Source organism: Haemaphysalis longicornis, unplaced genomic scaffold (genome assembly GCF_048455015.1).
Source record: "Haemaphysalis longicornis isolate Haplotype H1 unplaced genomic scaffold, Haemaphysalis longicornis Haplotype H1 scaffold_9, whole genome shotgun sequence".
Taxonomy (NCBI): domain Eukaryota; kingdom Metazoa; phylum Arthropoda; class Arachnida; order Ixodida; family Ixodidae; genus Haemaphysalis; species Haemaphysalis longicornis.
This window is the reverse complement of record NW_027526460.1, coordinates 128610512-128634958: the sequence shown is the minus strand read 5'-3', so window position 1 is coordinate 128634958 and position 24447 is coordinate 128610512. Positions and strand designations below refer to the sequence as shown.

Here is a 24447-nt window from a genome sequence, read left to right as displayed (position 1 = left end):
ATGCTTGCTGGAACGATGAAACCCAACAAGCATGAGCGAACTTAAACGAAGGGCGAAACGGCGGCATGCGGCGGCGGCGGCCCCGCAAGAGGCGATTAGGCTTACCACCGCGGAGGATGTTTGATGGGCGCTTTCGTAAGCGGCGCGCATGACGTTTTACTGTGAAAATTTCGCCAACGTTATCCTTTTTTTTTTTTTCTCGCGTGCCTCTCCCATTTGCCCCTCGAGTGGCGTTTCAGCGAGCGGTTGGAAGCGGTCGCTGGAGCTGCCCACATAGCGCTGGTGGTCTCCGCGGCTGCGTCAGCGCGCCTGTGACTTGCGGGGAGCGTTTTGAGTTTTTGCGGGAAGAAAACGCTCCATGCGGTTCACGCTGATGCCTGCGTAGACGATTAAGCTCCGACAGAAACAGTGCGCCAGCCGTGTATGCACTCCACGCAGTTTGTAGGCAAGGGGCTCGCTCACAGACCCGTGGCTCGCTGCATCCGCGGCATCGGGCGGCCCGTGTTGCCGTTCGCGTTTTATTGAGACCCCATTTCGGCGCTTGCGTCTCCCAAAATCTACTTCTACAACTTAAATTTCCTGCCTAGTTCTCCATGAAACTTCGTTACATTGAAATTCCGGCAAACGGGACTTCGTTACACAGAGGGTGAAAATACATGGTGTGCATACTCTTGAAGTTACGAAAAATTCCGTGGTTCGTTACATCGAGGGTTTCGTTACATTGAAGTTCGTTACATCGAGGTTTAACTGTATGGAAACACTACTCCAAGCTTCCCGGTGGCGGCACAGCGCGGTGTGAATCGCGCCAGTCCGTTTTGAAGATCCCGACTGGAACGACTACAATGCTAGTGAGCCACCTGAAGCGACACCCTTGCAAGTGCAATGCTTACTTATCCGACCGCCAGCGTAAAGTAATGGTGGCCTCAAAGCGGAGCGCGGGAAAGGAAAGCTCGTCGCCGGTTTCGGTTGCATCCATTTTCAAGCCAAAGCTCCAGCCGACGTCCCCAAGAGCGAAAGAGATGACACGAAAAATCGCCACTTTCATTGCCTGCGACCTTCAGCTGTACAGTGTGGTCGAAGCTAAAAGCTTCGTGGATATGATCAACTACGCAATGCCCGAGTACGCCATCCCTTCTCGAAACAAGTTTTCAAGGACGATTATTCCAGACTTATATGCGGCGAAGATGAATGAGTTGAAAATGGTGTTGTGGGAAATTTTCCGGGGAGTAGAGTGCTACACGCTCACAACGGATGCGTGGACGTCGCGAGCGGGCGACAGCTACGTGAGCGTGACCGTTCACATGCTGGATCGTAACTTCGTGCAGCATGCGTTTGCCTTGGCATGCAAAGCAATGCCAGAAGGTCACACGGCAGACAATATCCTGCGTTTTCTTCAAGCGGTCGTAAAAGAGTGGGACCTTCCCGAAGACATCCCTACCTTTGTTGTCACGGACAATGGAAGAAACTTTTTCGGCTATTGCCAGGTCGTCGTGGGAGGGACTGCAGTGTTTTGGACACACTCTTCAACTGTGCATTAGTGATGCAAAAAAGGAAGTCTCAAGTTTTGCCCTACTCTGTGTGAAATCAAGGTCCATCGTGGGACACTACAAGAAAAGGGCGCGAGCACGAGGCAAGCTCCTCGAAATACAGAATGACATGCACATGCCGGCCCTTGAAGTTATCCAAGATGTCCCAACCCGCTGGAACAGCGAGCATGCAATGTTGGCAAGGCTGCTAAAGCTTCGGGCTCCTATTTCTGTAGAGCTGTCAAAGTCAGACTCGGTGGAAAATCTGAGCGCGCAAAAGTGGAAGCTGATGAATGCCATAGTCAGAGTGCTTCAGCCCTTAGAGCAGGCTTTCTGCAGACCACTATCCAAATCTTTCACAAGTTATTCCACTCCTGCACTGCACGCGTGTGATGCTTGAGGAGCACGTATCTGGAGCAGACGAAGCAGCACCTTTTGCCTCCAGCCTCTTGCGCAGCCTTTCGACACGATTCCCCGACATCAAGATGGCCAAAGTGCCAGCACTTGCCATGCTGATTGACCCACGCTTCAAGAGTATCTGCTACACCACGGAAGCTGAAAAGAAGTGGGCAAGAGCATTGCTTGTGTCTACTGTGGAAAAGCTTTTGCCGTCACAGCAGAAACAGGACCAAGTATGTTCTGTCGTACCAGAATCAGCGATGGGTGCGACAAGCACTGTGTGGACTATTTTTTCTACATTGAGCTCCACCGCATGTCAAGAAACCGACAGTGGTCATACCGCTAGGCAAGTCTGCGACTACCTGAGTGCACCGCTGCTGCCTCGAGCAGAGAACCCATTGGACTGGTGGAAAGGTCGTGGGAGCCAATCGTACCCAGCCCTGGCTAAAGTAGCTCAGAGGTACCTCTCCATCCCAGCCACTCAGACAAGAAGTGAGAGACTGTTCTCAACTGCAGGCAGTGTAGTTAGCAACAGGCGGGAGCTGCTTCTCACAGAGCATGTCGAGCAGCTTGTTTTCCTTCATGAGAACCTGTAACTGTGCCGTCAGCTGTTGACATGAGATGTGCAGCATTTGCAGTGCTCCTATTATTTTTATAACGTGAACATTTGATGTTACCTTCCCCCAGTGTTCATAAAATAAAAGTGCATGAACACAGTTCAGACTCACGAAACTTATTGTATGAGTATCAGTTACTTAAGCACGTGCATTTTTACGATGAATGATTATCATTTTCCAAAGTATGTGAGAAAAAGTAGTAATGATATTGGAACTATTCGATTAGAAATTATTGGAGAAAAACCACTATTCGCTTCGAATTCGTTTCGAAGCAAAATTCCACTATTCGCCCAAGCCTACAATATTGTTCTCCCCAATATCCTTGTTGCTGTGCCGAGAAGCCGCCACCTCCGCACAACGTGAGCGTCAGTCAAGAGACGAGTGAGACGCTCCTCCTCCCCCTCCTTCTCCATACCTTGAGCAGAGCATTGACCTCCGGCACGTCAGAGTTGCCGAACCAGAGGGAGGCGAGTCGGAAGAGACGCAGATCGTGCCCTCCCCTTAGGCACTGCAGGTAGTTGGAGACGGCCTGCAGCAGGTGGCGGTTCTTGGCAGCCTGCAGGCTCGCCGCCTCCCCCCGGTCGAGGTCGCTCTGGCGCTCCAGCAGCCGCAGGACCCGCGCCTCCCCACCACTGGGAAGAAACGTGGGAGAGTCAACCCCGCTTACGGCCTCCCACGTTACACTGAGAACATTCTGAGTGTATGACGCTCCTGACAGGAGTGGAGTTCCTTCCTCCTCCTCATCAGAGCCTCTTGATGCTCCCGCTCATCACGAGGCGGATGGGTACGCAGTGGAAGGCCTCTCTACCACCTTAGGAACGGACAATGATTGCACTGAATGACACGTTTCCCACGCGGACAAAAAGGATCCTTGGCCTCCTTTATGTCATTTTGGACTGCCCAAGAAGACTGCTCCACATACATTTGTTTGCCCCCAGAATCCCTATTGCGAGAGCAAGTTTCAATTGCCCATTAAAGGGACCCCGCAGCACCTACCATCGACTACTCGGAATGTATTTTGGGGTAAAGTCTATTGTACCAGCAATCTCCTCCCACAAAAAAAATTAAGAAAATCCGTTCACTATACCCGAAACTATGCACGATGAAAAATCGCGCATAATTGTTTTCTCTCAACTCGACCACGGACAACGCGACGAAAGCTGTGCGTTCTCTACCCAGAGAGGGGGCGGCTCGCGGCGTTCTCTTTGGCTGCTCGATATATCACAGGCCAGGGAGTTTTCTCCTTTTCTCCACAGCGCAAAGCGGCCTATTTCTGGTCTGGTGCCACAAAAAAAGCACGCATGGCTGCCTGCACGCAAGCGCGTGCTCAGGCTGGTAGGGCGTTTTTGGAGCAATAAACGTTTGTTGTCCAGAGGTTTCGTTGAAAGGGGAGTTTTGAGTTCGACACTCAAACTCTGCATGCACTCAAAACAAAAGAAACGCCAAAACTGTGCCCAAAGGTTCAGGCATGGAAGAGGTTGGTGCACTGCCTCGACAATAGCAGATCGTCACAGGAAATGTGAGAAGTTGACCAGCGGCAGCCAATAGGACAGCCATGGCCGCAGTGACGTCATTTTGGCCATGCCAGGGGTGCATAATGAGCAAAATTGAAGAGAGTGGGGTTGGTTGTTCCGAGCCTTTCACACCGATTTGTGCGCTCACCACTTCACGTGCACATGTAATATTTGGCTCAGGTATTCCCGGCAGTGTAATCTAAACGTTGCGCAGGTTTACTTGCACTGCTCAGAGTGTTGCAGGGTCCTTTTAACTGCTCACAGCTGATCAGTACTGGCAAATCAAAGAGACGACCACGTGGCTCTTCAGGGGGAGGGCAACATGTTATCCACAGACAGCGGAGAAGTGCGTGTGTGCATAAATACAGCCATGAAGTATTCATGGCTGTGTCCCGTACCAGTTGTTCCAAAAGAGAAATTAATCTTCAGTTGTTTGACCTCGTCAAATATCCGGCAAATATTGATTTCTGTGCAATAATTTCCAATTTAAATTATTTTAAAATCACGTCAGTTGCACACTATGCACCTTGCGCCTGGCTTGGATCAAACATTTGTTACGTAACCATATTGCTTGTGTAACCTTGGCCAAAGTGCAACAAGGGCCAGTTCTCAGAACGGCAGCCAGGCTAAACGGCCAGGCCATTATGGCCAGGCTAAAGTGACACTGCAGCCGCGCGTGAGTGGCCGGCCAGCCAGAGCAAACCTGGCACAACGCTTTGCGCTCACAGTAGGCCTCGGAGGAGAGCACCCAGTGGTACTGGGGCTGTTCTCCAGGCTGGTCGAACAAACAAGCACCCAGCCAACTGCATCATCACTTTCGTTTTAAGGCTGTTTGCGCGTCCACCAGCAGGTTCAGTGTTGTTTGCGGTGCAGCTATTTTTAGATGTTTCTAACTGATTAACAAGGCATTTCACGGGGCTGCCAGTTATGCCCCAGTTGGTTTGGTGCTATGTAATGCACGTTCAAAATAAATTCGGTCGAGCTGAAATTTGAGTGCAGTTCAAGGTTGGTTCTTGAACGTGGACGAAAATTACCTATCTTGCTTGCAACCAGCTATTGCCTACGATAAAGAATACAAAATGACGCTTCTGTTATGTACTAAAGAGAAAGGTGGAGGAACGAGTACTAGAGCACTAGTGATTGTGTGCGAAAATGTCTCCACAAGGACGTGTTTCCCCAGTGTTATTTTGCTCTTCAAGCTGGCTGCTTCAAGTATTCAAGTATTGCGAATTCAACAGCCTGCATGCATGCTTCTAAGTGGTCAGCTTAGAGATAAACACGAAGGAGGACCAGCCACTGCTCCAGTCAAAATGGCGCATAAAAATGTGGAACACAAGGTAAGGAACATCACCCTCTTTTCATCAGGACAGCAGGTGCAGTTTTTGGGCCTGCAAGTCCAACCACGGGTGCAAAAAGAAAAATTAAAGCCGTCCCACTCAATGTGAACGCTGTCGGAAGTGCACAGCAGCGATTCGTCATAATGGGCCACGGCGCCGTTATCTGCTCACTGCTACCACCCAATGCAATTCAAATTTCCCGCCTTTGCAGTGCTCGCGCGCCCCCTGTCTGAAACAGCGTCAGCGAGAGTTCTGTTCTTTTTGCGCATGCTTTTCCTCCTGCACATGCCGGCGGTGCACTATCGCAAAAACCAATCTAGCGAGCGTTCCTCACTAAATGAACGCGGGTGCTAGCGGTTGATCACGTACATTTTGCCTCAAATGTACCTGCAGTTTCCTTTGCGCTAAACAACACGGAGATGTATGACAAGCGGCAGCGGTTCACGAGTCTCGAATGCTTATGACTATATAAACCGCTTGGGTTTTGAAGCCTCTGGATTACGCCGCTACGCCGGAACGCCGCGTGGTTGTACTTGGGTCCAGCGAGCGAGCTACGACGACAAGGCGAGCGCCTAAAGTGCTCTGCACTTAACAGCCACGCCTCGCAACATCGCGGGTGACGCGAGAAGGAGGGCAGCGCTCACTCGGTGGGCGCGGCAGGGGTGCAGTGCAGGATGTGGCTGGACTGGCGCAGCAGGTTCTGCTTGTCCTGGAACTCGGGCGACCGCAGGTACTGCTCGATGCCCTGCACCTGGGCATCGGCGAATCGCGCCAGCCGCAGGTGGGCCGTCCACAGGGACGCCTCTGCCGTGTGGCCCGCCAGCAGGTCCACAGCCTGTGCACAGAGTAAGGGGGAACGTTCTAATCTGACAACACCCGGAAGTGCAGCCAAAACAACCCCTTTACCCTAACAGCTGCATTGTACTGGTGCAGGAACAAGTATAACTACAAATACCCCCTTTGGTAGACACGAGCCCACCACCCGCCACAAACACCTTGTCAGGAGTTCGGTTCTCTTCATCACATCACCATCATAACTTCATCCCTACCATCAAATCCTCTTCTATCATCAGCGATTGACAGACAGAGCAAGTTGACGTTGCAAGAGCTCGACAAGCACCAAAATTCTCCATCCACTTCACATTCAGTAAAGATTAGCCTTCGATTCCTGAGGTTCAAGCTCTTGTCTGTAACACTGCCTACAGGCTGTCTTTGAAGATTACACACGGCCTACGTTAATCATGTCCTAAAATGCCAAGACACCACCTCTAAGAAACCTCAGGTCACACCTGCTTGTTATTCCCAGAGTTCCGCCCACCATTGCGTAGTTTCGCGAGGTAAGGCGCAGAAAGGTGAAAGCAAACGCATGTTTTGCTGGTGATCCAGCTGATGCCCAGATGAGTGTAAAGGATCCATTTTGTGTTCTTTTGGAGGAGCATTTCTAATAAATAACATAAGGGGTAAATTCCCTGCACCATCTGCGTTTGTTAAAACAAGGTTAAGCTGAATGTCAGCAAGCACATACAGTCGAACCCCGCTACAACGAACCCCGCTTCAACGAAATTTCCGCTTCAACGAAATATTTCCAATTCCCCGTCAGCTAGCCATAGAAGTCAATGCAACAAAGTCCTCGCCACAACGAACCATTTGTCAGGCTTGCTTTCGCTTCAACGAAATTTTCGATGATTTGGGCTGGGTTTGAACAATTATTTGACAATAAAATAAGCATAGCGCCAGCTATCTGCAACTTTTTCTGCATTCAGGACGCTTAGTTTCACCGAAAATGCGCGTTGCGACCACACCGCCACCCAAAACAAAACAAAAAATAACTCATAGGCGCACGCCATTGCTTGATGGTGATAACGATGTGGCTGGCCGTCTTTACACGAGGCGCAGGCCCGCTTCGCCAAGGCGGAGCCCCAGAGCTACAGCCAATCCGTATCCAGTTGAAATTGCATGAATGTGCTCCGCTGCTGGCGCGGTGCCATCATGTATGCGTTGTGAGCAGCTGTCCTTGCCGTTTTCCTTCTACCATTCTTCATAGCCAAGAGCGAAAATCATGTTTGCGTGTTTGGTCTTGAAGCCTAGTCATCCTATCTTAGTCGCGAGCGCGCGGTCATGTTAAATGCAAGCGCGCGCGTCTTGCCTGCCAAGGTCAGTAGCTGCGGTGCCCTGTCGGAGGATAAGATAACGGCACTGCTCCTGCCACAAGCGAGAGGGGGGCTTCCGACGGCCTAGCAGCTATCTGCAAGTAATCAGCTCGGTAGACACGCCTTGTTGTACAGCGATACGTTTTGCGCCTGCATAACTTCACCCCCCTCCGTAACGCGTTCTTCGGGTGGTGAAAAAACAGATAACCATTGGTATGTTTGTTATCCGAATAAACATGAGTTATTGCGCGTCACTCTTTTTTCTAAACATTGTATTATGCTGCCAATGCTGCGGAAACGCACGGGGCTATTTTTCTGGCCTTTCCGTGGTGTGTTGGGGCAGATTTCGCCTCAACGAATTTTTGCTTCAACGAAATTTTTCGCACGTCCCGTCAATTTCGTTGTAGCGGGATTCGACTGTATCTATGTGCATTTATATTTTCAAACTTCACATACTTTATAGTAGTATTTGAAGTTTTCGAACACATCTATCTGGTTTGATCACAAATTTAATGTCTTATTCACTTTGATATTACAAAGTTTTTAATATTCACATACCTGTAGGAGTATAAGTGCAAGAATAAGAGACAAAGCCAAAGGAAACCATGCTTTTTTGCACATGTCAAGCGAGCCAGTGTGATCGTGAAGCCACACACTGGAAAAAGCCCTCGGGACTTTAATGCTGCTTCAGAACAGCCTCGTCATTTTCATGCTTTTCTGTAAGCTTGCTGACCTTGATGCTTAATTAAAGATAGCCTCCAAGCACACAGGAATAGGCCTGACACTGCCCTTGTTGCAGAAAGGTTGTTGGGCACAACCTGTTCTAAATGACTTTGCGCTTAAACTGTCAGCAGCCTGAGAGAAATACGGTGCCGGTGCTCCACAATGCCTCTGTAACAACTGCACCACCCGAACACAGGAGTTTTCACTACATGCCGAACCATTCAATACCCAGACTGTTTTCTCAAGAGGTTCCTGTTTTCCCAACAACCAGATTTGTTTCCTTCCGCAATTATTTGGAACTGTTATTCCCCAGCGAAAATGGCCCCGTCATTTTCCCAGACACAACAAATCGCGCAGCTGAAGGGTTAACACTTTTTTCCCCCCTAACAAAATGAATGCTGACAGGGCTGCACGAAAGAGGCTACACTCAGCTTTGGGAGTTAGGGGGGCACATGGGTCTTTCAAACCAACAAATTGCCCAAAAAAGCCTTTTTTTAGGTATCACTTTTCTCTTGATTTGCACAGCTTTTTCCTCCGAAATTACCATACTTGGAACAGCACCAGGAATCTATAAAAGCCACAGAGGCCCGATTTTAACCAAAAATTCACAATTTCTCCATAATTCCCCACTTTTTCTTCACGAGTAGTATCGCAGAGATATGAGATTCTCGAGAGGTACATCCCAGCGTGTAGTGCAGTCAGAAAGATCATTTCTTTTGTATTATGAAGCTGAATGTTTCAGCCATCCAATAAGGGAAGCAGATTTTGCATTTTGTGCTTCAGTAGTTGTATAATTAGCGTTATTTTTATTTGGTTAGCAGGAGTACTTCAAACCTAGAAGTTAGAATTGACGTAAACTTGCAAGTGATTGCAAAACAAAAAAACCTGCTTCCCACATTTCATTCTCCACAACTTCTAATATCTATTCATGCCTTCCCGGTAATCTTTTGTTGAACAGTTTCTACTATTATGTTCTCAAAAACAATCGAGGAAGATTTTTAATTTTAAGTTGGAAACTAATTACCTCACATCAAAACTAATTGGATATTTGAAATCAGCTAAAAAAAACTGGACAAGCCCACGAAGTTTCATCACAACCGGCTGAAAGCAAAAAAACAAATTTCTAAGACCAGTGTGCCCCCTTGAAGTGACTGTGCCAGCATGCAATAGTTTCCTGGGGTGGTCATTGATCCCATACACCACCTGTTGATGGCTTTAGTGTGCAGTTCTCAACAGCGGAGGCTCTACAATGTGCTTGCAACCTGAGGCACAGTCACAGGTAGGTGAATGCTCACCTTGGCAAAGTACTCCTGTGCGATGGTGTCGGAGTTCTCGGAGCGAGATTCGGCGAGGCACTCGCCATAAAGCTGCAGCACCTCCGCATAGGCCCTGGCATCCTGGCCGGTTGCCCCCTGCTGGGTGTGCAAGGGGAAAGGTGGCAAAACCATGGTCACAGTTGGCATCGCCCATATTGGCATCTTTGCTTCACAATTGGGCAATACACACGCGCTGCCGACTACCAGCAAGACTGGCCTCCGATAATGACCTTATGGGAATGACTACCGAACAAATGTGCGGGGCAACTAAGGTAACTAGACCTCAAAGAAACAGGCCATCAGCAACGCCAAAAGTGCACAACCTCTTTTGGGTAGACGCGATGCACATTTCTGACCGCGTTGTCCCATGCCTTAGCTAGCCATCTGCTGTGCTATATCGTATTTACTCGTGTAATGACCCCCCCCCCCCCTCCTCAATTTGTCACTGAATAAAAAATGCAGCGGGAATATGTTTTTATCTCAGCATGGTTGCTGATGCCGTAGACGATCACAGTAACTTGATATCACACCACAGTATGCAAACAAACACTATAAATGCATTCTAACAAAAAAAAAATCTCAACAGTAGCCAGAGATGTGAGCGCAAATGCCGTGGCTCACAATTTAAAAGCTGTGCGCAAGCGGAGTGCCACAGAACAAACCTTTTTGCGTATAGCACCATGAAGGGGCTTCGGAGTGCAAATACAGCACCAAACATACTCCGCAACACCTTCCCTGGACTGTGCTCTTCTGTGACTTTGCCATTACGCTCCGTGGTTTCGTTGTTCAGCTGTGTTCCAACCTTTTTTTGTGCTCCTGGTGCATGGCGTTTGACAGGGTTTACAACTTTTAAAAATCTATTGCAATTTTTTCCCAGATAATAATCCCTCCCCCAAATTCATGTTGCCTTTCCTGAAAAAGAAAAACTGGGTTCATTACACGAGTAAATACGGTACTCTGAAGTCGCGTGCGCAAATCCCTGATAAGGGCGGCAAAGCCAGAAGTGCGTGCCTCGTGGCAAGACAAGCTTCAATTCACAACATCATTCCTAATTCTCGAATGCTCAAAACAGCCAAATACCTCCCAATGTAAAAGTGCACTCTGGACTGAATCGAGCAGCCAGACAGTATCCTTGAATCGCTGGAAGTTCTGGGTATCATCACACTGTGACCAAGGTCCCTGTCTGCAACTACTCCAACTCTGCATCCTTCACTTGCCCTTGAGCTCGGCCTTCGCCCAAGAGCTTGCGGTGCACGCCCACTCACGTGGTGTCCCAGCTGCTTGAGCAGGGTGTACAGGGTGTGCTGTGCCTCGGTGCAGTCCCCCTGGGCCAGCTGGATGCGGGCCTCCTCCAGCAGCCACCGCTCCCCTCGCTCGGGGGCGCAACGCTCCAGCTCCTTCAGGGCCACTCGCGCAAGCTGGGACCGAAGAAGGGGAGGAGGAGGATGAGGAGGGCACAGGCCTCTACGCACGCACACTTCATCAAAGTGCATCATTCACACTGGGAGACCTTTCAACTCTGAGAAAATCGCCATCGCCATCATCAGCCTCTTGGTGCCCCCTTCAAGACAAAAACATCCTGTCCTCTGCAGTCCTCGTCCATTCTTTGCCCTCGCAAGTTTTCTTGTCTCGTAATCATTTCACCCCTGAATGCCCTGCCTGACCCCACTTCTCATTCCATTCCCCAGCAGCCACTCTGTTACTCGGGAAACGCCAACAAAGCGTTGCTCAGTTGGCTTTGTTAGTTCTGTGAACGGCATTGGAACAACAACCTGCCACTGTCTGGTGAAGTTTGTCGACAGAAAGCTGGATTTCACTTGCACGCTCGAACAAGCTCGGTTCTGAGGGCCAAGGAGAAAAGCGCGCAGAGAAGGCGAACACGCGGGATGTTTTGGATGCGCTCGACACGATTAGGTCGTTCTTAGGTGCACACAACGGCTAGCAATGAACCCCTTCTTGCAGTGTGAGAGCTGAACTGTGAAGTTGCTGACAGGTAAAGCTCGCAAAGTAATATAACTGACTTTCGGAAATAAATCTTCGGCCTGCGGGCGATTTTCCTGTCGCTTGTGTCTCATTCTTGCGGCAACTAAAGTCTTGCAAAAGCTAATTTTCTGGCGTTATCCGGCAGTTTCGTTATTGCGGGGTTCAACTGTAGTTATTGCTCCTCTGATCCAGCCAGGGGCGGCCCTTGCTTACCCAGGGGTACTGGTTGAGCCGGGCCTGCACCGCATAGTGGCCCAGGATGGCGGTGTGGGCCGCCTTGGCCTGGCCGTCACCACTCAGCTGCCCGACCATGACCCCCTGGAGCCAGGACACGGGCTCCCGGAAGTCGAACCCCGGCTGGGCCGCCCGCTCCTCCCACCTCTTCAGCAGGACCGCCTCTTCCTCCTCCCTGCCGGAAGGGGCAGAACATCCGCACCGATTCAGTTACCAACTCTCTCCTCCATTGGCGGTTGGAAGGCAAGGGCTGTTCACTGAGCTAGTCACATCGGCAAGCCATCATAAAAGATAGTAGAAACCAGCAAATCTCTTTTTAAAGGGGGACAACTGCTCTTAAAACAGCTCCTTTTAATTTTTAATTAAACTCTGCAAAGCTTGCCAGTCTTGCTGCTTTTTTCTATACTGATTTCAAATATGCCGTTGTTTTTTGAGTCAGCCTCTTAGTTTCCAAGATAATTAAAGGTAATTAGTCATTTCTGAAGGAATAGACAAATCAGTGCTAGTCACATAACTGTAATCTCTATATTTTCCAATACTATGAACCATGCAATAAGAGAATCGTTTTTTGATGCACCTTTTTGAAACTGATTTTACAGCTCATTAAACTTTGGTGGCACCAGTGGCGAGAAACCATTTTGAATGCCCATTTCAAGCACCAAAGTTTAATAACCTGTAAAATTAGTTCCAAGCAGTGCATAAAAAAAAAAACGATTTTCTTATTGCATTCACCAGGGTTCAAAGAACTGGAAAATGTAAAGATTACAGTTTTATGACCAACACTGTTTTGTCTGTTGCTTGACCAAAAATGAATAATTATCTTGGGAACTAGGTGGCTGACTCAAAAAAATAATGGCATATTCAAAATCAACAGGAAAAAAGCACCAAGTCTGACAAGTTTCACAGAGTTTACTTAGAAATTAAAAGAAATAGTTTTAAGAGCCATGTCCCCCCTTGACTGGACTCTACTGGGCATCAATGTTAACTGCTCCCACCCAGTAGTGCCCTGAACTCAGACGGCACTGTCATCACTGAAACAGCACTGGACAACGAACAAATAGCCACAGAACTTATCGTCACGCCTGTCTACACATCACTGAACACTGCGCACGTGAAAATGTCATACGAGAGTGTGAAATCCCTTGCGACACAAAAGTGCTGACACCAAAACCGCGGCATCTCTTTGCGGTTGCACCCTCGGCCACTTTTCACAAAAGCAAACCACCCAGCCCCCTCAGCCCGCACTCACCCCATGGCCAGGGCGACCCCCTCCTCCAGGACGGTGCACATCTGCACCTTGGACAGCAGCTGGTTGAGCTCCTGCGCCGAGCCAAGCTGAGCCATAGCCAGCAGCTGGCCACTCAGCAGCTCCCTGCAACAGAGCACGGTGGATCCCCACGCTTCACTTGCGCGCTTGTGCGACAGGAACACTCAAGTCGGCGAAATGTCACAAGAGGAATGTGTGGAAAGCGCCCTTTCCAAATACATTAACTTTGTTTTTTCTGACCTGTTAGCTGAAAAAGAATCCCTTTAGCCGTGTACTAAAGTTCCTGACACAACAAACTCAAAGCATCCATCTCCGAAAATATTCTATATCAGATTTACAATATCTGTTCCTTATTTTCGCATTTCATTTAGAGTAAGAAAATTCATATTCACACAACCCAAGTTGAACCAAAAGTTCATCAGGTCAAGCCTCGTGGCAGCTGATGATGCTCCCCTTGCAAAGGCTGCAATATTTTATGGGACCATTAAGTTAACGTGCGACCTTGCTTCAATAAAAAGATTGCCAATAAGAAATGTGCTAAGCAAACTACACTCAATAAGCTCGACAATAAGAAGAAAATATGTAGATAGGAATGCAACATCCAGAGGAATTTCCTGCACTTGCTATATAACATCACAAGGCGATGTCACCTGAGGGCAGTGTGGAGTGGTGGATGCTGTTAAATTAAAAATGGCCATGAATATCAAGGGATCGGCTCAAGGTCGCGGTGCCATCTCTACGTGGCTCTTGTATTTTTGCGATGAGACAACTTATTCTGGCAGTCCAGTCAGGCGAAGCGAAAATCTAAATGAATATGAGCTACTCAGGTCGGCTGCTTTCTTCGCAGTCCCAAATTCAATATTCTGTTCACACGGATTGCTAAGGATACGGTTGCAACTTCCTACATGTAAAAGAAGCTTTCTACACAGTTATCTCAGCTATGAAATTTCGCACCAGTACTCAATGCCTGCGAAAAAATGCAGGTAATGGAGAAGCAGTGATGCAAGATGGCCAGTGCCATCTTTCAAATTCTCCACACCTTTGGAAAGGTGCCTACCTGCAGGTGCTGAGTCCAGACTGGAGTCCCTCCGCCTCTCGGCTTGAAATGGAGGACAGCGTAGTGAAAATGCCGCGCTGGAATCCAGTGTCATCACTGCGGGAGGGGTAACACCAAGCGCAACCTCTTAAAATCTCACAACCCAACAACTGCACAAGCGGGTTTCACATTGACCCAAAGAAAAAAAGGCAATTTTTAACGATGTGGGTTTCCTTTTAACACACGGCACAACGTACAAATGTGAGCAAGCTTGTTGTATATAAGAATTAGGCATGTGTGAATATCAAATTTTTCAAATACGAATCGAATACGAATATCTAGCTTCGAATATCGAATCGAATATCGAATAATTAAGGTGGAATGTGGCTTTCGAAATCAACTTTTTTATTTTTCTTGTGAATTTTGATGAAAATAACACAGCAACTGGTAGTGCTACTGTGATAACACCATAAAAATTTCAAAGTAATATTTTGAAAACTTTTTATTCATAAAATTTTCTTTCTGTCCTCTTGCATCGAGCTTAAGCGGCCTATAAAACATGATAGAAAACTTGTTCAAAGTGCTTTGCATTCCTAAATGAATGGATGAGGTCATAACAGTCTTACGTTGCAAAAGAAAGCGATATGGCTCGACCACATCGCGGCACTCGTATACCGCAACATGTCATACTTTGTTTATCCCTGACATGTTTATCCCTTTGTTCATACATACAGGGGTGAGACAGCTGAATCAGATTTGGGAGCAGTTTTTGGAGCAGCGAAATCTCGATTTTGGAGCAGCAAAACTTTGATTTGGAGCAGTTAGCTACATTTATTATGTCACCTTAGGAGCCTAAAAAATAAAAATTTTGGCTACTCGGGGAGGGGGGGAGGAGGAGGAGCGCACTTTTTAACCAATTTTGAACGTACATAAAACACTGAAACTGAAACAGTCTTTCAATACACTTTTTTCTACCAGAGTATCACAAGGTACGAACTGCATTTTACAAACCATTTAAAAATTTTTAGGCATTATGCATAGATAGCCTGGAGTGCTGTTGCAAATATCGAATTGAAAAACTAAGCAATCGTAAGGCATTTTTAGTATCATGTGAATGCCGAAATCATTATTTTTGTAATCATACTCGACTTTACGCACAAGTGCAGAGCCACGGCAAAAGTTCCGAAAAACGAGGTGACAGTCGTCGCACCCCACCAGCCCTCCCATTTCAATCCCTAAGGTATACGTTCACTACGATCGTAATTTGAGACATGTTTAGCCACCTCCCTTTCGGCATTAAATTTCACTTTCGGTAGATGAACCATTACTACTAGCATAGGCTTGTGCACAGGGGGCGCAGGGAAGGGTGGGGGGGCGGCCGCCCCCCCTAATCATCTGAAGGGGGGCGCCAAATTGGCCCATATTTTGCCAATGTAACACAGTAAAGTAAAATTTCTGCTCAGAAATATTTTGTATGTGTTGCAATTCCATCGCATTGAAATAAAAATTTTATAACCATCCCTCTTTGCACTGCGTTCGGACCGCTAGCCCTTCAGTGGGAAGATGTCTGGAGTTGCTGTGGGGGGCGCAGCGGTAAGACTTTGCTCCCCCTAATCGAGAACTCTGCGACCGCCTATGACTACTAGCGTGTAATATTAGCCCGTCTCGCTGTAGGACACTGCATGAACATTTTGCGGCGATGTAGCCTGCGCCGCCACTTCTTCAGTGTCGATCGTCCCATTCCCGCCGCTCGCAAGCTCGCTGTCAAAGGCAGCAATAACTCAGCATTTTATAACACCGCAAGGGGTCCGAAATTCCACTTCAAGCCCACACCGCGCCTCACAGTCAAGGCCGAAACATGGCGAATTCGCGGGCACCAGGTCATTTTTGATGAACTCCCGCCTTTCGAGTCGCGCAATTTCCCCTCAACAGATCAAACGACTAAATGTAAATCCAGCCACCCCCATAACCAAAAACACAGTACGAATCGGCGAAGAGCACTCTGCCTGAACCACGAGCAACTGCTTCGCCCGGCGGCCATGCTTTCTAATCTTCACCACAAGAAGATGGCGGCGCCCAGTAATGTCGTTCCGGAGATACGGCGCTCCGAAAATTGCCGTTGTTTCATCAACTTGCACAAGTAGTTTGTCGCCTCAGTACACATAAGTATTTTTTCTACAGGTCTTTGCAATGGTTTTTGATGGCAAAACTTTAAAAACGCCCAGAATATAGCATGTCCAACCCTACATTGTGACTTCCGAAAAAACTATCTCGGGGATAATTTTATGCGGGTTTTTTATTCCATGATCAATCAAACCCCATTACCTTGGGGCGCTGGAAAATTATGCCGTCAGTAAGCATTTTTTCCCGCTGCAACTGACGGGAGCATTAAAATCCTTAGCTCTCAAACTGTTTCGGAGCAGTTTGGCGCAATTTTTGCAATTTTCAAGCTTTTGGAGCAGCTTGGCGCAGGAAAACAAATTCGTATCAAAACTGCGCAATATGCGCAGCTGTCTCACCCCTGTACATACTGAACATACTGAACATACTGGACATGCTCATACATACTGAAGATCCGTTCACTGCCGAAACATCTGTGTTACCCCATAGTTACAAAATGCCCGTCTAGGACACTTTTTAATAATAAACCCCAAGCTATCAGACCATTGCTTCTTCGGTTTGAAGAGAGATGCCAAGAACTCAGTATGCTAGACACATTACCTCAAATTGCCCATAGACAAAACCAACTACCCCCTTGGTATAGTTTTCCTACAACATGTGACTTCACACTAACACACCTTCGAAAAAAGCAGACACCACGAGAACATATTTTACAGGAATTTTTGGCACTAAACGAAAAATACAAAGGCTACACCTCATTTTACACAGACGGTTCCAAAACATCATGCTATGTCGGGAGTGCAGTAGTGCAAGGCAAATGGGAAAAGGTGATCAAACTACCCCAGTGCGCTTCGGTTTACACAGCAGAATGTTATGCCATTGCTGTAGCAGTAGAAAGGATAATGAAGCATAAAATTAAACACAGTATTATATATACAGACTCTCTCAGTGCAGTCGCAGCAGTACATTACAAAAATGCAGCTCAGCCCATAATAGGAGACATAATACACAATTTAGTAACAGTCACAACACAAGGACAGGAAATTAAGTTGTGCTGGGTCCCTAGCCATGTTGGAATCAAGGGAAATGAGAGAGCCGATGCGGTGCCGCACAGGCGGGTAACGGAACAATAGAGAAAGTACAGATTCCTCACAGCGACTGCACGAAATTCGTACGGAGCAAACTGAGAAAAACTTGGCAGTCATTATGGGATAAGGAAACCGACAACAAACTCCACCTAGTTAAACCCATGATAGCAGAGTGGACATCAAGCAGACATGAAGAACGCCTCAAAGAAGTGATTTTATGTTGTCTCCGCATTGGACACACACATCTTAAACATAATTTCCTTCTTATGAAACAAGACACACCGAGATGCGAAGATTGTGACCAAGAACTTACAGTAAATCATATCTTACTCTCATGTGCGAAATTTGAGGCCTTGAGGAAAAAACATTTTAGGCTGTTTTACAGCGAGCAAATTCCATTTCACCCCAGCCTACTCCTAGGAGAGGATGCTGTTGTTAAAATTTCCTCTGTCTTTAGTTTTTTAAAAGAAGCTACACTTCTAAACAAGCTATAACGAGATAAAGCAATTAGTTATTATCCACGAAAAACACCAAACCTTTTGTCTGGCGCATGATAGCCTTAGTTGCTTATGTGCCACAAAACACAACACAACACAACACAACACAACACCCTGACATGGCCCGCCAGGTCGCTCCTAAGATTAAATCTAAAGTCACAGGCATTAATTAAAACTACTGCCGTTAAATTGTACCCGGTTGTGCAGCCAGGCGATGCTCCAACGCGCAGTGGCTACGCCGTGCGCACCGAAGCTTTTGAGGCGTCGGCCGTTTCTTTCCCAAGGCTAGCGAGCCTACTGTCGGGCTTAGCAATAACTAAGCGTGTAGGCATCTCAAATAAGGCGAAAAGTTCCCTGCGCGAACCGCTACCACAAGTGCGCACACCGCGTTTCACCCTCCAGGGTAAAGTCACGCTCACCACGAAGCGTTCGATGACCTCCGCCTTTCGAGCCACGCAACTTCCCGTAATACGGCTTCTGATCTCAGGAATTATCATCGCTAAAATGCCGGTGTTGAATACCATAGCAGATAAAATGATTCAACAGAAACTTGGACGAGCGAGGCAGTGCAAATGAACTCAGAAGCGCGCGCTACACAGTTCAGGCGGCAGCCGTCTTGCATTGCCTCTGCGACGCCCAATCAGGAGGGCCGTTTCAACGCGCGCCAACCGGAAAGCCAACCACGCTTCAGCATCAATTTCTGGCTTCGTTTGTGCACATTTCTTTTTCTGTCATTCGTGCATCTGTGAATGAACAAAGATAAAAGACACAGTAAGGACTGGAAAGAGGATCGCTCGGCCGGTCCAATGGTACCAAAATGGCCACGCCTGGTGGCACCGTTGCAGAGATACAGTGCTCCGAAAATTGCCGTTTTTTCGCCCATTTCCGCTGACATTTTGTTACCGCAGCTGGCAAAAGTATTCTTTATAACACTTTGCGACGGTTTTCTGCGGACAAACTTTGCAATCGCACAGAATAGAAAACATAGAAGCCTAATATGTGGCTTTAAGGAAAACGATGTTGTGGTCTTTTTTCCGAAGTTGAAAGACATGCCCCTCCAAACTAATCAATCCACATATTTGCTAATAGCCGATTATTCGAACCAGTTTGAATATTCGAAATGTTTCGAATAGATAGTTTTCGAAGTGAATACGAATATAACATATTTATTACTCGAGTAATATTCGAAATTTTCGAATATTCGCACACCCCTAATAAGAATGCAAGGTTGAATACATCCTACTAGAACATCCATTTATAAGCAGTTGTGATTCTTCAAAGGTTATAGTTGTAAGTTTCCATCACGAAAAAGATTTTAATGCGAATGCTTTAATTGGTAGGTCAAAATCCAGCATCCCCACCTTGTAAAATGGCTAACGGCACAAAGAATAAAAAACGGCGTAGAATGCTTGTACTGACGCCAAATTCATCAGGGAGGCTTCTGTAAATCATGCTAAATACACTGGAACCCTGATTATACTACTTTTGTGGGACGGCGTGAAAACGTCGTATGACTGGGGTGTCGTACGGTCGGCGTGTGACTAAATACTGCCTTACTGTACATCATCTGGAACACGTTTACTAAAAACTTATTCAAACAATAAAATTTCTCACATAGCTTGTGTCCTTATGAAATTTGCAAACACCTACCTGGTAGTTGTGTCTCGCGAGATTTGCAAACCTGCCAAAAGGGAGCATTTAAAATGCTGCCTTTGGAAAAAAATCTAATTCAGCTTCGTTCAAGCTTTCTGTCAGAAACTATTCCCTAAAGTCAGTTCAGACTGCACTATGCAGACACACTGTACATTCAGATCGGTCATGTTGTCATACCTGAGGAGGTTATTAGATTGCCTTCATGACTTTGACCAGCAAGTTACAAAATCAAGGTTTTAATCTCGCAGTTTTCTTCCACCCCCTTTCAATGAACTTTGCTATAATGTGAGCAGATATGTTTGGAGTTCCTCCGCCGTGATCAGATGGCAAGGACAACAGCTAGATTTCGTGCGTATGGAGCAAGATATCGGTTTCTTAACTTTTGTGCAAATCCAACCCTGCTCTGGCCCAGATCCTTTTTAAAGAGCCAGATTGATTGAAGTTGCCACACACCTTTAGATGGCTGAAAGTTTCACAGAGTGAGCTACACTTTGGCCCTACAAGTACAGTGAGATCCCTGGGTTCCCCACTCGGTGTAGACCTATTGACCAGGCTGCTCCCATTGGAAAAGAATTCAGTGCCCTTAAAGCGCTGACAAATGAGACGAGGAGTGGCAAAGAGAAATGGGGAGAAACCTTTCAGGGACAAATCACCTCAGGGGCTAGGGCTGTCTGTGTCTCCTGTCGTCACGGTAAATCAAGTTGTCAAACAATGGTCAAAAAACAAGTGGAAATGAATAAAACCGGTTCAAAATAAACTAACATGATTTAAATTAATTTAAAATACATGAATAATCAGGATTTAATTGCATCAATAACAAAAATTGGTTAAATTCTGTCTCGAAAATGGTTTCAAATGCCAGGTTCTCTCCTGTAAAGCATACTTAGCATGCTACGGCGTGTGACACGAAGACAACTTGTCGCCAGTCTGTCTACCATTTGATTGCTTAAATCCGGTTCGACGCAAGAGAGGGCACCACTGCCTCAGCAAGTGCGCGATTGCTCCTCCCACTGGCACTTCTCCGGCGCCCAATCAGCGCGCGCCGTGAGGCAAGAGAGACACTTGCAATCTTAGAATACCCTGATACACTGCATGCTTTGCCCCTCTTCAGGTTTCACCTTACTGGAGATGGCCCGGGAATTTTTTCTGCAGTTGTTACAAACAGAATGGTGATGATGACGATGATTGGCTCGCTGAGAGCACGTACCTGCCCGTAGGCAGCCGGCAGTCCCAGTCGGCGAGCCGCCACGCACACTCGGCCTGTAGCTCAGCAAGGTCTGGCGACTCAGTGCCTTGCAGGTATGTGGCCAGGGTGTGGTAGAGGCCACACTGCTTCAGGGCCTGCAACAACATCATCAAATCACCACGCACCAAGGCCCCACAGCCCTACACCTGTCTTGCACTTCTGGCATTGGCATAAGTCCGCCATTTGCCTCGTTTTTGGGCCTGCGCGTATACTAGTGATTTTGGCTTTTGAAGTGAACGCGAAGAAGACGAGTATGTCTGAATAGTTTCGAACCAAAGGAAATATTTTCGCGCTGAAAGAAACTTTTCACCATTTTCAATACAAAAGCTGAAATTCACAACTTTTCCCTTATACTTCAGCAACTGCAGTCGAACCCCGCTACAACGAACTCCACTTCAACGAAATACAGTGGAATCTCGGTGATACGAATTCGGTTGATACGAATTTCGTTGTGATACGAATTTTTAAAATTCCCCGCCGAAAATGCATTGTATGCAATGTAAAAAAATTCGGATGATCCGTACGCATTTACCACTCCGGTGCGGGTGATACGAACACGCGAGCCGCGAGCAGACGACTGCGGCGTGGACGGGAGGCAGGAGTGTTGGTGCGGCCGTGTGGCCTTGGTTACGCGCGGGCACAAAAGCATTAAGCGTGAACCTCATTAAGCGATGGAGCGTTTTCTGCTCGCGAAAACGCACCGCGCATGCCACAGGCACGCTGACGCTGCCGCGTAACCACATGCACACGCCGCAGCCGGCGGCGGCAACATGGCGGCCGCTTCGGCCGCGAAGTGGTGTCGGGAACTCGAGCGACCGCTTCTAAGCGCTCTCTAAAATGTCGCTCAAGGCACGCACGAAGTTACTTGTGCGGTAAAGGAGCTTATAATGTGGGTGAAAACGGTATTATAAAACATCATCCGCGCCGCTAGTGAAAGCGCCCATTCGATATCTGCTGGGGTGTTATCCTAAACATCTCCGGTGGGGCCACCGGGCTGTCCAGAGCGTTTTCAAACTGCCGCCATGAAGAGCGCACCTCGCCATTGGCGCAAGTCGGCAGGGCAGTGGGAGGAGCCTGCTACCTCATTTTCCGAGCGAGGTAGCATCTGTCGCGGGGGCGAAATCGTCAACGCGGGCGTGAAAATAACGCGCACGCCACGCCGACGCGCACGAATCGCATGCGGTTCGCGTGCACCCGTCGCATCGAAGGTGAGCACGCGTTTTTTTGACTCCTTTGACTCCCGCGTTGACTATTCGGGCCGGCACCCCGGCGCCAGCCTCTGTTAGGGTGGCTACCTCTGCCCACGACCGGGCTAGACCGGCGGCGAGCGCGCGTTGGTATCGACCAAGGAGGTTAAAAAAACTTTTTTAACCTCCTTGGTATCGACACAGCGCGTGCCGCCGCTCTAGCCCGGCCGTGCTCTGCCTCGGTTGCTGCAAACGGCAGTGGGAAAAGCCTCACGACTTGCACCAATGGGGAGACGTGTGCCTAATGGCGGCAATTTCGAAGCGCTCGCAGCAGCTGGCTGGGCCACCTCCGCGGCGGATATTTGGCGCAGACGATATTTTATAGCGCAGTTTTCTCCCACTTTGTGAGCTCAGTGGTGCCACTGATGAACGGTGATTTGGAGCAATTTTTGTATCAGCAAATTATTAATTTTGGAGCAATTTGGAGCACCTAAATGCCAGTTTTGGAGCACCTTGGAGCAACTAAACATAAACTGCTAGATGTGTCCAAAGCATCTCTCAACACTAAAAATTGACCAGTATCGTTCAGTAATTGATGTGGAGGTCGTCATGAAATGCGCTTCAAGGTGCTTTTCCCACATGCGATCACAAATGGACGGCACAGCTCAAGAATAATCGTCTTCTTGTCCCTACTAGGGGAAGCCTTTTTCAAGGAGTCACTGAAAACGCTTCATAGTTGGCAGGCTCGAACATGCATTAAAAATAGCTTTCACAGTAAGCTCTCCCAATAGCCCAAGAATAGCGAAATAGCCAATAAAGAAAATTCTACAACCACAAGAAAAAGTAGCCATATTTGGCTCTTTATAGCCCAACCTGTCATTCCTGGGGCAATGGGATTTTTTTTTCCACTTATTTCGAAACAGTCGCTAGAAGTCACCAGGTTTGATGCAATTAAATCCCCTAAGTATCCACGCAATAGCAAAAATGCAACAAAACATAATTTGAAAGGTATTTAGTTCCTTTCTGGTGTGGATAAAAGACAACATGCAACACGATAATGAATATTTAAAGGCTTCGACAAACCTGCCTAGCAAAAAAACAACGCGCCTCTCGCACCTCTTTTCTAGTTTATTAATTGTTGAGGCAAGCCCTCATGTTTTACTTTTTCATTTTATTAGATGCAGGCGCTTGCTATCAGTCCTCGTGCGCATTTCCAAGCTAGCTGGAAATGTGCACGAGAAATGCGCATGGAGCACTTTTGCATGCGATTCGTGCGCGTCAGCGTTGCGCATGCGATTTTTTCACGCCCGCACGCGGCAGTTTCTACCACGCTCAGAAAATGACGCGCGTCGCACGTGGCGGTGGGAGGAGCCTGGCGACTTGCGCCAATGGGGAGGCGCGTGCCTCATGGCGGTGGTTTTGAAGCACTCGAGACAGCCCGATCATGGCCCGCTGGCTCCGTCGGCGGTTTTTAGGCTTACCACCCCGGCAGGTATTGCATGGACGTTTTCACTAGCGACGCGGATGATGTTTTATAGTACAGATTTCGCCCACATTATAAGCTCCTTTATCACACAAGCAACTTCGTGCGCGCCTTGAGTGGTGTTTTAGAGAGCGCTTAAAAGTGGTCGCTCAAGCTCCCTACACCACTTCGCGGCCGAAGCCGCCGCCATGTTGCCGCGCCGCGCGCAGCGTGCGGGTGCTTACGCGGCGCGTTTTCGCAAGCAGAAAACGCTCCATGAGGTTCGTGCTTTAGAGAGACTGGCTGTTTTTCACGGCCCGCTTCACTTGCGGCGGTCCCCTCCGCGAGCCCAACAAGCGAAGCGAGAGCTTGCAGCCGACCACGTCCCGCATGCCGCGAAACGGCGCGTCCCGCTGGCTCTCGCTGACCGCATCCCGCTGGCTCTCGGAGCGGAGAGGGCCGGCAATATACGCCACCTAAAACTACCTATTGTTTATAGCAGGAATTATTGGAAACTACAACAAGGAAAGTTTTTACCCGCAGTACGCCAGTGCTGCAATGACTTGCTAGACCAAAACACTGTATCGGCGGTACAGTGACAGCGCCAACCAAACTCACCGCGGAAAACACGATTACGGGTGCGAGGGAGTTCAAGTTATCAACCCGATTTGTTATACATGTCTAGAGACCACTGCGAAGTAGTGCTTGTAACAGGCTGCACGCGATTGGCGCAAAACAAATTTTGGCGCACTTGCTTGCAAAATCGTGGTTTTTTATCAGGATGGCGCAGGATACCTCATTTGGCGCAAATTGGCGCATTTGGCGCAGGAGTGGGAGCACTGTGAGCTCTTTCCCCCATGAGCAATTTAGTTTACACCTTGAGCTGCGTTTTAACAAAAGGTTACAAGCGGTCGCTGAAGCTACTTGCACCTCTTCACGGCAAGAGCCGACGCCATGTTGCCGCCGCCTGTCACACGCGCGGCACTATTCCATATTTTCTCGTTTTCTGATGATACGAATTTTCGGGTAATACGAATATTTTTGCCTCCGCTTGAGATTCGTATGACCGAGATTCCACTGTATTTCCAATT

At 48.0% G+C, this 24447-nt stretch overlaps 1 protein-coding gene and 1 pseudogene across 1 annotated transcript in view; one reads left to right on the top strand and one right to left on the bottom strand.

Annotated features, from left to right (window-relative positions):
• Tefu (Serine/threonine-protein kinase tefu) overlaps positions 1-24447 on the bottom strand; it is a 175504-nt gene that overhangs the window by 46097 nt on the left and 104960 nt on the right. Inside the window, exons 41-48 of the mRNA XM_077683624.1 lie at positions 20669-20802; positions 14124-14219; positions 13049-13171; positions 11779-11974; positions 10848-11000; positions 9562-9681; positions 6038-6228; positions 2958-3174 (exon numbers count right to left, since the gene is read on the bottom strand). Coding sequence (XP_077539750.1) covers positions 2958-3174; positions 6038-6228; positions 9562-9681; positions 10848-11000; positions 11779-11974; positions 13049-13171; positions 14124-14219; positions 20669-20802 — 1230 coding nt within the window. The remainder of the gene's footprint in view (positions 1-2957; positions 3175-6037; positions 6229-9561; positions 9682-10847; positions 11001-11778; positions 11975-13048; positions 13172-14123; positions 14220-20668; positions 20803-24447) is intronic.
• Positions 758-2929, top strand: LOC144152357 (zinc finger BED domain-containing protein 4-like; annotated as a pseudogene).